Here is a 15,392-nt window from a genome sequence, read left to right on the forward strand (position 1 = left end):
TTTTATAAAAATGCTGTTACAGATTAGACCAGTGGTTTCCAACTCACAAGAAGTTACAATTGTTAAAGTATTTTTAAAGTAGAATCAGACGTGTTTTGGTGTTTATACGTAGATAAAAAGACGACAGTTAGGAGGTAGAGAGGGAAGCATCTCCAGTTTGAGACAAATAAAACATTACAGTGTGTTGATCAGTGCTGAGACACTTTACTGAAGTAAGAGAAACAATACTGTGATATAAATATATAAATATTCTCCATTACAAGTAACTAAAGATGTAGATTAAATTAAAGCATATCAACAAGCTTTAAACAGGCCTGATACATGGATCTTTTTCATGTTATCCTGAAGTTTTATCAATATTACAAGATATAAAAATGTGTTTTTACAATAAACTCTTGTAATCTTTATATTATTTCACCAAACCTTTGATATTTCACAGTGAAATCATCATTAAAAAAAACTTTCTTGTTACAACATGATCAGTTGTTATAACAAGAAGTTTTCATATGTTAAAACAAAAAGTTCCACTCAGTGCCTAAAGATATTATAGCATGTATCTGCTAGAAAAAGTGAACATTTACTGGTTTATATGATGTGATCAGCAGAGCAGACGGTCACACTGAGCCTGATTGCAGCCTGATACTCAACACAAGAGCCACAGACTCTGAATAACAACCAACATTAACTTTCCTGCTAAAGTCTCCTCCTTATTTAACTCACAAACATGAACACATCCTGTCCTGCACCTTAGCTTGTTGAACGAGCCACTAAACCAACATTCATCAGGGTAAAGTCTCATTAAACAGCATGTAAACATACCTCTAAATAGGAGAACTTTAACTTCTGATACTTACATTTTGCTGCTAATACCTCTGAACTTCTACTTCAGTAAGGGTTTTAAATGCAGGGCTTTTACTTGTAATGAAGTATATTTTCATTTTCTCTGTGGTTTTTACACTTTCCTGAAGTAAAACATCCCAGTTGACTTAGTGAGTCACATGTACAGTTTGATCATTTCTATTGGCTGATCCTGGCGTTTTCTGTCAAAAACAGTCAGTTTATTGAAGCTATAAAACCGTTTGAAGCAGCAAGAGTTAAATTACTTCACAAAAAGTAAGGTGGTATTTATTAAATCTAAACTAATTCTCATAATGAAGAAATATTTCACCCTAATCTAAAGATGTGATTCTGAAATGTTTTAATTTAAAATGACATTTGATTTATTTGTGATTTGTGTTGTTCAATTATTTCATTGAACAACAAAACATGAATGTTGAGTAAAATGATCATATTCCCCCAAAACTTGAGTTCATGTGGTTTCAATAGTCCAGGGTTCTAGAAATCGTGTGTATGTGATTGAGGAATAAGGGAGATATTCAGCTGTATTTGCATTAAATCTGCTTGTTTTAACCAAGATTATGCTACAAGATTTTTTTCTGACTACATTTAACATGCAATTTTATAAATTTCCACTTTATTTTTCGTTAATTCCCATATATTCCCGTTTCCAACTTTGAAAATTCCCGTAATTTCGCAACCCTAATCAGAAGGTGTGTGACTGTTTTCTTTACACTTTGCAAATATCTTATAATGAATTTCGGCTTCATAGTTTTGTTCCATAACCTTGGTAAATTACCTGCCTGGTTACCTGATTATACACATAATATACCAAATTACAGCTGTTTAATATTTCCAGCTGAGACTGTGATTCAGTATGATTTTGAGACGCTTGATAAATATGGGCCCAGGCTCATCTTTATCTACATCAAACAGCTCATGTATAATAAATCTATAAAGTGCTGACTTTAGCAAAATCCAGAGATAACTGTTCAGTTTGTAGTCAGTTTAGAGACTTAAGTGAAGACGACAAAATCCAAAACCAGACTCCAGATGGATCATCAGGATCCAGCTGATCCATTCTCAACACTCCTGGATGTTCACTCACACTCTGACAGAGATCATCACCAGCTGATGAGAGAAGAAAGAACAGAGGAGATAAATGAGTGTTTAGTGAGACTCGCTTCATCAGCTGTCAGTCAGTGATGCAGCACATCCAGTATAAAGAGCAGCAGGGACTTCAGTCCTGTTCAGACCAGAAGTGGAACAGTTGTCTAGCGCAGCTTGCTTCCTTTCAGCTCTCATGTTAATGTGCTGGAGTGAACACACTGAGCTCCAAGCTCACACCTGCACACACTTTTACTATCAAGTGTGTTTCCTCTGCAGATTTTACTCGATTACACAGAGGAAATAAAGTGCTGAGAGTCATGAACTCCACCATTACTGCAGAAACAGACATTCACTCATCAGTTTACTGATGGATTTACTGCTGATACATGTCAACTCTTATCAAAGTTTAAAGCTACAGAGTCTCTGTGGGATATGAAGATGTTTCCTGCTGTTAAATCATCACATGCAGCCTGGTCACCACAATTGTTTGTTTCTACAAACCAAGAACATGTTGAATCTCTACGTTTCAACAATATGAATCATATCAACATTTGTAAAGTGATGTAGATCAGATTTGATGGTGTGACAGTTTGATGATGAGGACCATTGTCTCTATACATCTTGTAAGGCTGTCAGCTGTAATCCAGCTTTATTTCCTGCAAACATCAACACAACAACAACAGTCATCTTCACATCAACTCAAACACATGATCACAACAAGCTTCTGGCTGATCTGATTGGCTGACTGTTCTCTCTCTCTCTCTGTCTTTCTGTCCAATCCTGAAGCCTGTCACCATTCTCTTCTCACAGCTTCACTGAGGAAAGCAGCACTGAGAAGGTTGGAGCTTCACCAGGAAATACTGGATCTTTGCTTTCATTCTGACTGTTTAATACAAAACTGCTGAAACCAGCACAGACTGACTCCAACTCTCTACTGACCTCAGAAACTCCAGTCTGAAGCGTGGACTCTTCTTAAGATCAGACAGAAGCTTCACGTCTGAATCCTTCAGGTTGTTTCCACTCAGCTCCAGCTCTCTCAGATGGGAGGGGTTGGACTTCAGAGCTGCAGCCAGAGAAGCACAGCTGGTCTTTGACAAACTGCAGCCAACCAATCTGAATAAAGAATAAAGTCACTTTAAAAGACAAAGTTCATTGATTGAAATCATTCAATGTTTCATGTTGTTTCAACGTTTCATAATCTGTTCAGAGCTGAAGAAGTTTAGAAAGTAGAAGTTTAGAAAATGGAAACTCCATGAACAGGATGCAGGTTAAAAACTGTCAAATACAAACAGTGAAAAAAAGCTCTTATTAATATCAGTGACCTCCATAACTATGCAGATCCACCAATTACCCCATCTATACAAACAAGTAAAAATGTAAAAATACTAAAAAATATGACACATATACTTTTAGGCCTACAAGTGCAAAACAGATGAGCAAGAATAATAGAGCTACATCACTTGCAGGGGGGGATAGTAACATGTTACAAATAATATGAGTAATAATGTATTTTTTTTAAAGGAATTAATACTTTTCATGTTCCTTTTTTTAAACGTTACTTCTACTCTACTGAGCAGTATACTTTTGAGCCAATAATCTACTTTTTACTTTGCTACATTTACCATTTATAGCTTTATTACAACTAGTCTGCTGTAAATGTGGGGACTGAGTGTAGACTGCGGTCAAGCCCTGTTACTGCAGTAATTACGGTAGCCCTTCTGCATTGCCTTTAGGCTACAATAATTACTATAATACCAGCTACCTGGAAGAAAAATAAGCCCCATGTCTTTTTATCACAATGAGATTTTTCATGTGTAACCTTAATCTTTAATGTTATGATAATGACATTAACTTATCTTGTAGCTAGTAGTCTGTTGGGCTTTTAAACCGGAGTACATTAGAAAGCAGTTAACCTGTAATGCCAAATTCAACATTAAGGTCAACATTAAATTTGTCTGCTCTGGGACAGATAGGGGAATGGAAAAGTGAGGTTGGGAGGGAGAGAGGGTGGGAGACTGTTATAACTCAGTTGTATAGGCTTCTATACATCTTTATTTGTTTGATTAGCCTACCTGCTCTACTTCATTAATTTAACAAGTGCTGTTTTTTCATTATTTTACACTGGCCCCCACAGCTACAATATATCAAAATGTTGTAATTTATTAACCAGGTACTTTTTTTACTTTTACTTGAGTCATTTTTAATGGGAGTACTTGTACTTTAGTATTGATTTTCAGTACTCTACCCACCACTGATCACTTCAGGGCTTCATCATTATGCACACTTACAAAAACATGAATGGTGTGAGTGCACATGTACACTTGTTTACTGAGTAAAGGCATAATGCAAAGATCCATCTCTGAATCTGATCATTCAAATAAGAATTGCAATTAAGTGGGACATCTGTAGAAAGTAGATTTTCCCATTAAGATATTCAGTGTCGATCAGCTTTATGTCTGCAGGTTAGTGTCACCACAACTGTCACATCATATTAATGTGTGTCAACACAGAAGTAAAAAATGGTGTCGGACCTCAGAGTCTCCAGTCTACAGTCTAGACTCTTCAGAAAATCACACAGAAGCTCTACGTCTGAATCCTGCAGCTTGTTGTAGCTCAGAGTCAGCCATCTCAGATGGGAGGGGTTGTCCTTCAGAGCTGAGACCAGAGAAGCAAAGCTGGTCTCTGACAAACTGCAGTCATACAATCTGAAAAAAAGATGGTGTAGATTAAAATCCATTTATAATCCAATCAGATGTGTTCAGGTTTTAAATGTGTAGTTCAACATTACTATGTCCTCAATGAGCTTTTCTCTAAAATGAGCAGAGTGACTTTGTCATTGTGGATCATCATTAATGTCAGCTTTCTACAGACATCATCCAAATGTCACCACAAAATTAACTTCATGGATGTAGTTATGTATGTACATAAATTAGGTTCAGTTGTTAAACATTAAGATCAACAATAGTAACAGACAGTCAGTGAACTTACAGCAGAGTTTTCAGTCTACAGTCTGGACTTTTCAAAAGATCAGACAGCAGATCCAAATCTGAGTCCTGCAGCTTGTTGTAGCTCAGATCCAGCTCTCTCAGATGGGAGGAGTTGGACTTCAGAGCTGAGACCAGAGAAGCACAGCTGGTCTCTGACAGACTGCATCTCCTCAATCTGAATAAAGAATAAATTATGTAGATCAAAATCCATTTAATCTAATCAGATGTGTTCAGGTTTTAAATGTGTAGTTCAACAATACTATGTCCTCATCAATGAGCTTTTCTCTCAAATGAGCAGAGTGACTTTCTCATTATGTTATTGTGGATCATCATTAATGTCAGCTTTCTACAGACATCATCCAAATGTCACCACAACATCCAGACACATATTCATGTCAACACTGAGTCATAAAATATACTTTAAACACCTATATAGCGAATTAAGCCGGGATTTTCCAGTTATACTGGCTGAATTTAAATGACCTCAGATACATTGTCATTCAATTATTGTAATTGTAGCTAAAGATTATAATTTTTATAATCATACATGTCAGTAATTATTAGTTAGACTTACTGTCATGTCATTTTTATGAAGACTGCAGTTCATGCTGCTGTCAGAGGTTTGATGAATACACATATTACTGCAGTAATTGAGATGATTAGAAACGGCTGATGAAGCAAAGGTGGATTTAATGATGTCAGTGAGTGTAATACATGTATTCCCATCATGCTTTTCTTTCTTCACAACGGCATGCCCTTGTTTGGATGTTAGATGTTTGCATGTTAGATGAAGAAGCACAAATACTGAGAAGAGCTTTCCGTGCAGACTGTTGGGTCCCAAAATTCAGAACGTGCAGCGCAGAGACCTCACCTTCCCACAGATGATTTGTTTTCTCTGTGTTTCTTCACAAGAAGCATGTTCTTATATTCAGTTAGAGATGCTGAAAATCTGAATAAAGGCACTGTTTGCAGCTCTATCAGCTTTGATATTGAAATCACTGGCGCACATCTTCAACACCTTCCCTGACCACGCCCTCTAAGTAATTTATACACAGAGGGAGAGAGAAAGAGAGAGCGAGAGAGAGAAAGACAAAGAGAGAGAGAGATTTGTGCCTATGGTTATAGTACATATTCTTGCATTGTTGATGAGTCTTTGTAATTAGTGTTTATGGTAAATTTCCTGGGTAACATTAACTTCCACTGCTTACTTTCAAGGCAAAGTGTACAACTGTTCATTGTGAAAATGGCAAGTAACTCATTGAATTGTAATTATGACGGTTTATGTGCAGCTCTGGTTAGTAAGTGTATATTTGGACTACTTACAACACTTACATTTGGACATTTTGTCACTCCGATTTTGTCTGCCACATTTTTTCTGTGTTTAATCACAGCAGACGTATTTCCCTTTTAACATATATGTTTCACCTCCTCATAAGTTTCCATTAGAAGCTGTTGCTCACTTGGTGAGAACAAGGCCGTAGCCAGGATTTTTCAAATACCGAGGTCAAAATGAGACTACAATTTATATGACTGTTGGGTTTAATCCATGATGTATTTATACTGCTTTCTTGCTGTGCATTTCACAACCATGGTCATTCTTGTGGTCCAGTTCTTTCTTATCATTTCCAATTGTGCAACTTAAATCAACTCCTATTTCAGTGTTCTATAACTTCCATGGTTGTATATTTAAAAATTATAACTGCAATATATTATTTTCTTTGTTTGTTCTTAAAATGTGGAATGAAGCACGGCCTGCTGGGAAAGGGAGAAAAGGGCTCATCCAATGAATGAACAGTTTGCAAAATCGGGTCAAGTCCAATTCACAAATATAGACAACATATTTCTGGCGATTTCAAGGCTTCACTCCACCGCTGGCTATAGCCGGATACTTTCGTTTTGACATGGCAGGGGAATCTTCAAGTACGTGTCACATGACGGTCCGTTGATGCAAGGATAATTGTCTCGTCGGCTATTTTCACTTCACAATTAAACAAAACTTCAAGAAAAAAATACCGAGGACATGACCTCGGTGTCCTCAATGGTAGCTACGGCCATGGGTGAGAAGTTTGCGGCACATGTTTTTTCCATTTCAGCATCAGTAAATCTGTGATCGATTGGATGATCTGTTTAGGAAAGCTGTGAATGTGCATTTATTTGAATTACTTAAACCTGGCTTGCCCTAGGCGCATATCCTCATCCTGGCAAATGAGCAACAGATTAAGCCAGGATGAACTGATGAGACCAGGTCAAGCCTCACGTTTTCAAGTTATCCTGGATTTCTAAATTCTGCTTTTTTTTAAACCTTTATTTATTCAGGGGAAATTCACTGAGAGCAATGCTCTCTTTTCCAGGAACGCCCTTATCACATTCAAACAGTTACACACATTCACACCTGGAAGCTGTCCAGCACAACCACAGTCTGACCTGTCGGCCACTGAGCAGCTCCACTGGAGCAGGTGGGGTTTTTAGTGTCTTGCTCGAGGTCAAGTGATGGTAATGGGGGAGGGGCAAGTGTTCCTTCTTCACTTTCCCAAACCAGATTCATCTTGCCGGCAAGGGGAATTTAACCGCAAACCCTCCGGTCATAAGCTCGCTTCTCTAACCTTTAGGCGACCAAAATCATAATCATTAATTTACTTTAACAACTAACAGTCAATGTTTTCTACAGTTTCTTTAAAAATCAGTCATCTCTTATAACTAATCTGTTCAGTAAAATACTGAAAATATAGAAAAATTAACTTAATGGATGTAAGTTATGTATGTACATAAACTACGTTCAGTTGTTAAACATTGAGATTAATAGTATATTGTATAGTAACAGACAGTTAGTAAATTGACCTCAGTCTCTCCAGTCTACAGTCTGGGCTCTTCAGAAGATCAGACAGCAGCTGCACGTCTGAATCCTGCAGCTTGTTGTGACCCAGATCCAGCTCTCTCAGATGGGAGGAGTTGGACTTCAGAGCTGAGACCAGAGAAGCACAGCTGGTCTCTGACAAACCGCACCGATACAATCTGAATAAAGGATAAATGATGTAGATTAAAATCCATTTATAATTCAATCAGATGTGTTCAGGTTTTAAATGTGTAGTTCAACATTACTATGTCCTCATCAATGAGCTTTTCTCTAAAATGAGCAGAGTGACTTTGTCATTGTGTTATTGTTGATCATCATAATGTCAGCTTTCAACTGACATCATCCACATGTCACCACAATGTCCAGACACATATTCATGTCAACACTGAGTCATAAAAATATTTTAAATACCTGTATTGATCTCTGTGTGTGTGTATGTGTGTGTGTGTGTGTGTGTGTGTGTGTGTGTGTGTGTTGAAAGAGTAGAGAAGGTTTATAATTTTGTATGTTTGTGTTCTGAAGGATCAATATCAATGATCAGACATTATTCATTAAAACACAATAAAGAATATAATAAAGAAATATTTCTCTTTCAAGTAAAGTTTCAAACAGATATTAGTTGAGAGGATCTTCTGTATACAGATGTGACTCTTTACCAAATTTATAAACATGAATTTTCTTTAACAACTAAGAGTGAAAATGTTATAGTTTCTTTAAAAATCAGTAATCTTTTATAACTACACACTAAACTGTAAAAACTGAAAATATAGAAAAGATTCATTACATGGATGTACGTTATGTATGTATATAAATTATGTTCAGTTGTTAAACATTAAGATCAACAATAGTAACAGACAGTCAGTGAACTGACCTCAGACTCTCCAGTATACAGTCTGGACTCTTCAGAAAATGACACAGTAGCTCCACGTCTGAATCCTGCAGCGTGTTGTATCTCAGATCCAGATCTCTTAGATGGGAGGGGTTGGACTTCAGAGCTGAGACCAGAGGAGCACAGCTGGTCTCTGATGAACTGCAGTCCTCCAATCTAAATAAAGAATGAATGATGTAGATTAAAATCCATTCATAGTCCAATCAGATGTGTTCAGGTTTTAAATGTGTAGTTCAACATTATTATCCCCTCATGAATGAGCTTTTCTCTAAAATGAGCAGAGTGACTTTTTCATTGTGTTATTGTCGATCATCATAATGTCAGCCTTCTACAGACATCATCCAAATGTCACCACAACGTTCAGACACATATTCATGTCAACAATGAGTCAATCTGTGTATGTGTGTGTGTGTGTGTGTGTGTGTGTTCTGTCCTTCTGAAAGACATTATATAGTTTACACACTGTTTATAACTATGGAATAATCTGTACAGTAAAAAAATACATAAATATTGACAAAAGAAAACTAACTTAATGGATACGTTATGTATGTACATAAATTAGGTTCAGTTGTTAAACATTAAGATCAACAATAGTAACAGACAGTCAGTGAACTTACATCAGAGTCTCCAGTATGCAGTCTGGATTCTCCTTAAGATCAGACAGCAGCTTCACGTCTGAATCTTTCAGGTTGTTGTTACTCAGATCCAGCTCTCTCAGATGGGAGGGGTTGGACTTCAGAGCTGAGGCCAGAGGAGCACAGCTGATCTTTTTCAAACTGCAGCCACACAATCTGAATAAAGAATAAATGATGTAGATTAAAATCTATTTATAATCCAATCAGATGTGTTCAGGTTTTAAATGTGTAGATCAACATCACTATGTCTGAATCTATTATATCAGCTCTTCTTCCTGTATTTGGTAGTTTAGTAGGTGTGTGTAATTAAAACATGTTATTGTTGGCAGTAATCATTCCTCCTGTCCATACTGACTATGAATTGGTCTCTTCCTAACACAGCTACACTGTAGGAAATGACTTCATTCAGCTTAAGCTAATATGAGGCTTTGACAGTCTGGTAGACTCACACTTGATTTATCTGACTCAAAGTTTCAAAATATTTAGTAAAAAATTCCCTCTTTGAGTTTGGATCCCTCCACTGCAGCTCAGCAAGGAAACAATGAAGAAATACAAACATACTTGATAACTCAGACTGCTGAAGCCTCATATTAGTTTAAACTCTAGAAGTCATTTTTACACAGAACAAGACTATGTATTTTACATTTCTGAAAAATGTAATTCTACAGATTTGAACTAAAAGCAAATCCTGTAAATCGATTAACCAAACATCTGAAACTTCAGTGAAGGATTTTAAATTGAATATATAGAAACAAATCTAGCAAAGCTACAGTCAGTAAACTGACCTCAGAGTCTCCAGTTTACAGTTTGGACTCTCCAGTCCAGCACACAGAAGCTTCACTGCGGAATCATTCAGGATGTTGTAGCTCAGGTCCAGATCTGTCAGATGGGAGGGGTTGGCCTTCAGAGCTGAGGCCACAACTTCATAGTGAGTCTTTGAGAGATAACAGCGAGAAAGTCTGTAATGACACATATATTACAACATATGTTATCATGAAAGAGGACACTTTATATTTACTTCATGCATTTGATTAAAATCCTTTAATGAATAGCAACAGCTGAGAGATAAACAGGAAACAATAAGAGAAAGACAGAGAATAACATGCAGCCAAGCTCCACTGCTGGAACTGAACCACTGACATTGTAGTTATAAGATATGTTTCTTAACCAGTAAGCTACCAGAACACTCCCAGTTCAGCTAATTGTATCTCAGTGTGTTTAAATGAAATAATAATTATCATCACTCTTTTTCAGACCTGCAGACTTTTAATCTTTGTTTTGCTTTAATCTTGCAGATGAAGGAGAGAAAATGGAGTTACATTGAGGCTTCCATAATGTGCACAGTGTGTCTGTGTGATCTGATCCCATGTCTGTCTCCACAAAGTTAACATGAGGACATCTTGATTAGAAAACCAGTTTTACGGTCCACTATTTTTAATGTGACTGGAGGATATTTTTACTCAGTTCAGCTCAGTGAACAGTTCCAGTTGATAAAGATCATCTCTCTTTGCTACCTGCTGCTGTCAGGTTCACATCCATAAGCAGCTACATTTACTGACTGATGAAAAACACACCAGAAATGGTTTGACAAGATTAGACCCGTATATTTAGATGTGCATGACAGTTGACTGCATGACGTTTAGTTTTCAACTTTCTTTTCTGAGATTCTGAAAAAACAGATTCAAGACACAAACATCATCTACAAATAAATAGAAGAACTATAGCTATACACACAACCAACTGAAAACTCAACATTATTTACACTAAACATTTGAAACAGTTTAAGAAGATCTGTAACTTTAAACAAGAAGAATACTATATTAACAATAATAAAAATGTTATAAATCAGTTTTATTTATTCAGCACCAAATCATAACAAAAGTTACCTCGATGTACTTTTCACATAGAGCAGGCCTAGACCATACTGTTTAATCTAATTTAAAGAAATTCGACATTCTCAATATATGACCCAATATATTATTTATATTTAAAGAATTAAACTACTAATCTACACTGATTTATAATGTTAATCACATCTGGACTTACCGAGCCTTTCTGCAGTTCCTCACAGCTGGGATCAGTCTCCGTCGTCCCTCCCGCGATGTGTTGTACTTCTCCAGGTCCAACTCATCCAGAACCTCCTCTGACATCTGCAGCATGTAGGCCAGAGCTGAGCAGTGGATCACAGAGAGTTCCTTCTCTGATCTGTTCTCTGACTTCAGGAACTCTTGGATCTCCTGATTTACTGAGAGGTCGTTCATCTCCATCAGACAGTGGAAGATGTTGATGCTTCTGTCAGGAGAGATAAACTCACTGTTCATCTCCTTCAGGTTGTTGGTGACTCTCTGGATGGTTTCTGGACTGTTCTCTGTCTGATCCAGCAGGTCTTCTAAGACACTCTGGTTGGACTCCAGAGAGAGGCCATGAAGGAAGCGGACAAACAGGTCCAGGTGGCCATTTTTACTTTGGAGAGATTTCTCCATGGCTCCCTTCAGGAAGTCATCCAGAGAGGAGTACCTGTAGTCTTCTCCCAGGAAGTCCTTCAGTACCTCTGTGTTCCTGCTGGTGTAACAGTGGTACATGTAGACTGCAGCCAGAAATTCCTGAATGCTCAGATGAAGAAAGCAGTAGACTGTTTTCTTCTTGAGTTTCTCTCTTTTGAAGATCTCTGTGCAAACTCCTGATAACACTGCAGCCTCTGTGACATCAAGACCACACTGCTTCAGGTCTTCTTGGTAGAACATGATGTTTCCTTTCTCCAGTTGTTCAAACGCCAGCCTCCCCAGCTTCAGAAGAAGTTTCTTGTCAGCCTCCGTCAGCTCCTCTGGACTCGTCTCATGTCCCCCATCATGCTTGTTCTTCTTCCTCATTGTCTGAATCAGCAGGAAGAGTGAGTACATGTCAGTCAGGGACTTGGGCAGCTCTCCTCTCTGGTCTGTAGTCAATACTTCCTCCAGACCTGTAGCAGTGATCCAGCAGAAGACTGGGATGTGACACATGATGTGGAGACTCCTGGATGTCTTGATGTGTGAGATGATTCTGCTCGACTGCTCTTCATCACTGAATCTCCTCCTGAAGTATTCCTCCTTCTGGGAGTCAGTGAAGCCTCGTACTTCTGTTACCCTGTCCACACATGAAGGAGGGATCTGATTGGCTGCTGCAGGTCGGGAAGTTATCCAGATGAGAGCCAAGGGAAGCAGATTCCCCTTGATGAGGTTTGTCAACAACACGCTGACTGATGTCTTCTGTGTGACATCAGTCACGACTTCCCTGGTGTTGAAATCCAGTGAAAGTCTGCTTTCATCCAGGCCGTCAAAGATGAACAGAACTTTACAGACAGCGAGCTTCTTTGCTGTGAGCTGTAATGTTGGATGGCATTCCTGGATCAGCATGATCAGATTGTACTGCTCATCTTTGATCGAGTTCAGCTCTCTGAACGGAAGCAGAACCACCAGACTGATATGTTGGTTTTCGGAGCCCACTGCCCAGTCCAGAGTGAACTTCTGCACTGAGAAGGTTTTTCCAACGCCAGCGACGCCGTTAGTCAGAACGACTCTGATGATGTATTTCTTTTGGTTGGGTAAGGCTTTAAAGATGCTGTGGCATTTGATTGGAGTGTCATGGAGGGTCTTCATCTTGGAAGCTGTCTCAAGCTGCCACACCTCATGTTGAGTATTAACCTCGTTACTCTTTCCCTCTGTGATGTAGACCTCAGTGTAGATATCGTTAAAGTGGGTTTCACCTCCTGGTTCATCACTTGTTTCAGTCACATTTTGACACCTCCTCGTCAGATTGATCTTACAAATACCTAAACCCTCCTGCAGATCACCATCTACTGAAAGAGATAAAAAAAATATATAGATCTAACCAACTGTGAGTGTTTTACATGCACTTACGTAATCAGTTTACTCAGAGAAAGCAGGTTACGTGGGTAATCATGGAACATGTCAACACACACATACACCTTGTTTCTGTAAATCTGTGTGTACAAATAATAAATCAGTGATGAGATTTCTCCTCTACATTGACTTTATTCTCAAAGCATGCCTTTCTTATTTTATCAGTATTAGTGACAGAAGACGTGTGTTAGTCCTGACTTTTTGCTCTGTTTTGCTCTGTGTGTCTGAGTCACAACATGAATGTGTCTGAATTTAACAAACAGTAAAATGTTAAGTGCTGGAAACCAACTAATTTAGACTTTTAGAGGATAATTTGTGTTTGTTAAAGTTTTAATTGGCCTTTAAATACAAGAATAAATCTCTATGTAATGATCTCCCCTTTCATTCAGCTGCTCCAATTTTTACTAATCTAGTCTTTTATTATGTGTGGCAGGGAAATTGGCATTCTCCATGAGAAATCTACCTGGGAAATAATAAAATAATACATTTAATTTTAATTCAAAGTGAAAGTCAAAGTTTGTACAACCCTACAGTATCTACAACCCTGATAACAGTAATCAATAACAGTACCTCTGTCGTGACCACCCATCAGAATTATTTCACTGCTACCTGACAAGAGTTCATTCATGTTTTCAACCAGTTGCACCCACAATCTCTCAATAATGCAATGCTGGGTGCTCTGGTTTCCTCCACCATCAAAGACATGTATGTCAGGGTTAATACTACTGTCAGTGCCCCACTGGCTAAAAGAACTGGAGCTGTACCCTGAGTGCTGCTCTGCAGTGGCCCACTACTCCTAGTGTATAGGATGGGTCAAATCAGATGCAGAGGATACATTTTGTGTCAATTTATATAAGTGCTGATAAATCACAATAAAAAATCTTAATCTTAATATAAAATTATTAAAAATAAAAATAATAAAAAAGACAGGCTGTTGTGACAGAGCTGCTGTCTTGATGTGATGTCATGTTTGTCTATTCCTGTGACTGACCTTCTGCTCCTGAGCTGATGTTTGACAACTCCTTCACCAGATCATTCCTGTTGATCTTCTTTAAAATGATCTTCATTACCTCCACAGCTCCAGAAAATTCATATTTCTGCACCATCAGATCTACAGCATCCTGCCTCTTTGCTTTCTCCAGCTTGCTCTTTTTGATAGGTGGGATGTCGTCCACCTTTTCATACTTCAGGTACCACACAAACTTCTCAAAATCTTCATCTGTTAAATCTCCCAGAAGCTTAAGGAGGTCCGCCTCAGTCATCTTGGCTCTCTGGTAAAATCAGAGAACAGATAAGAGACGAGTTGTGTTTCTACTGGATCTGACTGATTTCACAAAAAGACCAGTTTGGCTGCAGTCATTGAAGTGTTAGAGAAACTCAGGAGGATCATCAATAAAAACGTTTCACCACAAGTCTACTCATTTTTCTGCTTAAATGTTGAGAATTAAAGTTAAACCTTAAACAACAGTTAAAGTAATCTCCAGTTAGTCTTCTGCTTTCACAACTCACCTGTTTGCTGTGGTTCAGTGAAATCTGGTGTCTTCACATGTTTTGAATGGTTTGTTAACGCTGGTAAACTGATAGCACCTAAAAATGTGATTTCTTGTTCTGTGAAAGCAAAAAGGACAAAGCACAGTGTAGAAGCCAATAACGTAATAACAGCCGTTAGTGTAATAACAGCTGATTACGTAATAAATTTGCCCATTTTTTATGTAATAAGCCAATAATGTAATAACTTGCCAATAACGTAATAAAAGTACTGAATCAAAGGATTTTTTTTTACCAGGTCAATAACGTAATACATTATTACGTAAAAAAAAATCCTTTGCAAATGTAATAACTGGAGCCAATAACGTAATAATATACTAATATCACTTTATTTAAGTTTCATTTATCAGATATAACTGTGAAAATGCCTACACTCCCTTTCTGTCTGTCTGTGTCTGTCTCTGAGAGACTGTTGTAGATTACAGCTGAATGGATCTTCATTATTTCTTTCCTTCATATCTACACTACAACCTTCATGAAAGCATCTCACTGAATCATCTTCAGGTCAGTTTACAGTAGAAACAGTCTCTTACTTTGTGTCTGAGGGTCCAGGTTCATTACTGAAGGCTGGAGGATCAATTTTAGACCGGTCACTCTTCATAGACACACAGCTGGATATTACAGACTCCATCC

General features: G+C 37.9%; 1 protein-coding gene across 1 annotated transcript; it reads right to left on the reverse strand.

Annotated features, from left to right (window-relative positions):
* Positions 1-3: 3 nt before the first annotated feature.
* On the reverse strand, positions 4-14,813 carry LOC133999051 (NACHT, LRR and PYD domains-containing protein 14-like). Its single transcript, XM_062438174.1, has 11 exons — positions 14,721-14,813; positions 14,203-14,482; positions 11,359-13,147; positions 10,098-10,271; positions 9,295-9,468; positions 8,660-8,833; positions 7,773-7,946; positions 4,936-5,109; positions 4,479-4,652; positions 2,887-3,060; positions 4-1,968 (listed from the first exon to the last, which is right to left on the reverse strand). Exons 2-11 carry the CDS (start codon positions 14,471-14,473, stop codon positions 1,962-1,964), a joined length of 3,285 nt encoding a protein of 1,094 aa, XP_062294158.1. The 5' UTR covers positions 14,474-14,482; positions 14,721-14,813; the 3' UTR covers positions 4-1,961.
* Positions 14,814-15,392: the final 579 nt, after the last annotated feature.

This window comes from Scomber scombrus, chromosome 18, assembly GCF_963691925.1.
Source record: "Scomber scombrus chromosome 18, fScoSco1.1, whole genome shotgun sequence".
NCBI lineage: Eukaryota > Metazoa > Chordata > Actinopteri > Scombriformes > Scombridae > Scomber > Scomber scombrus.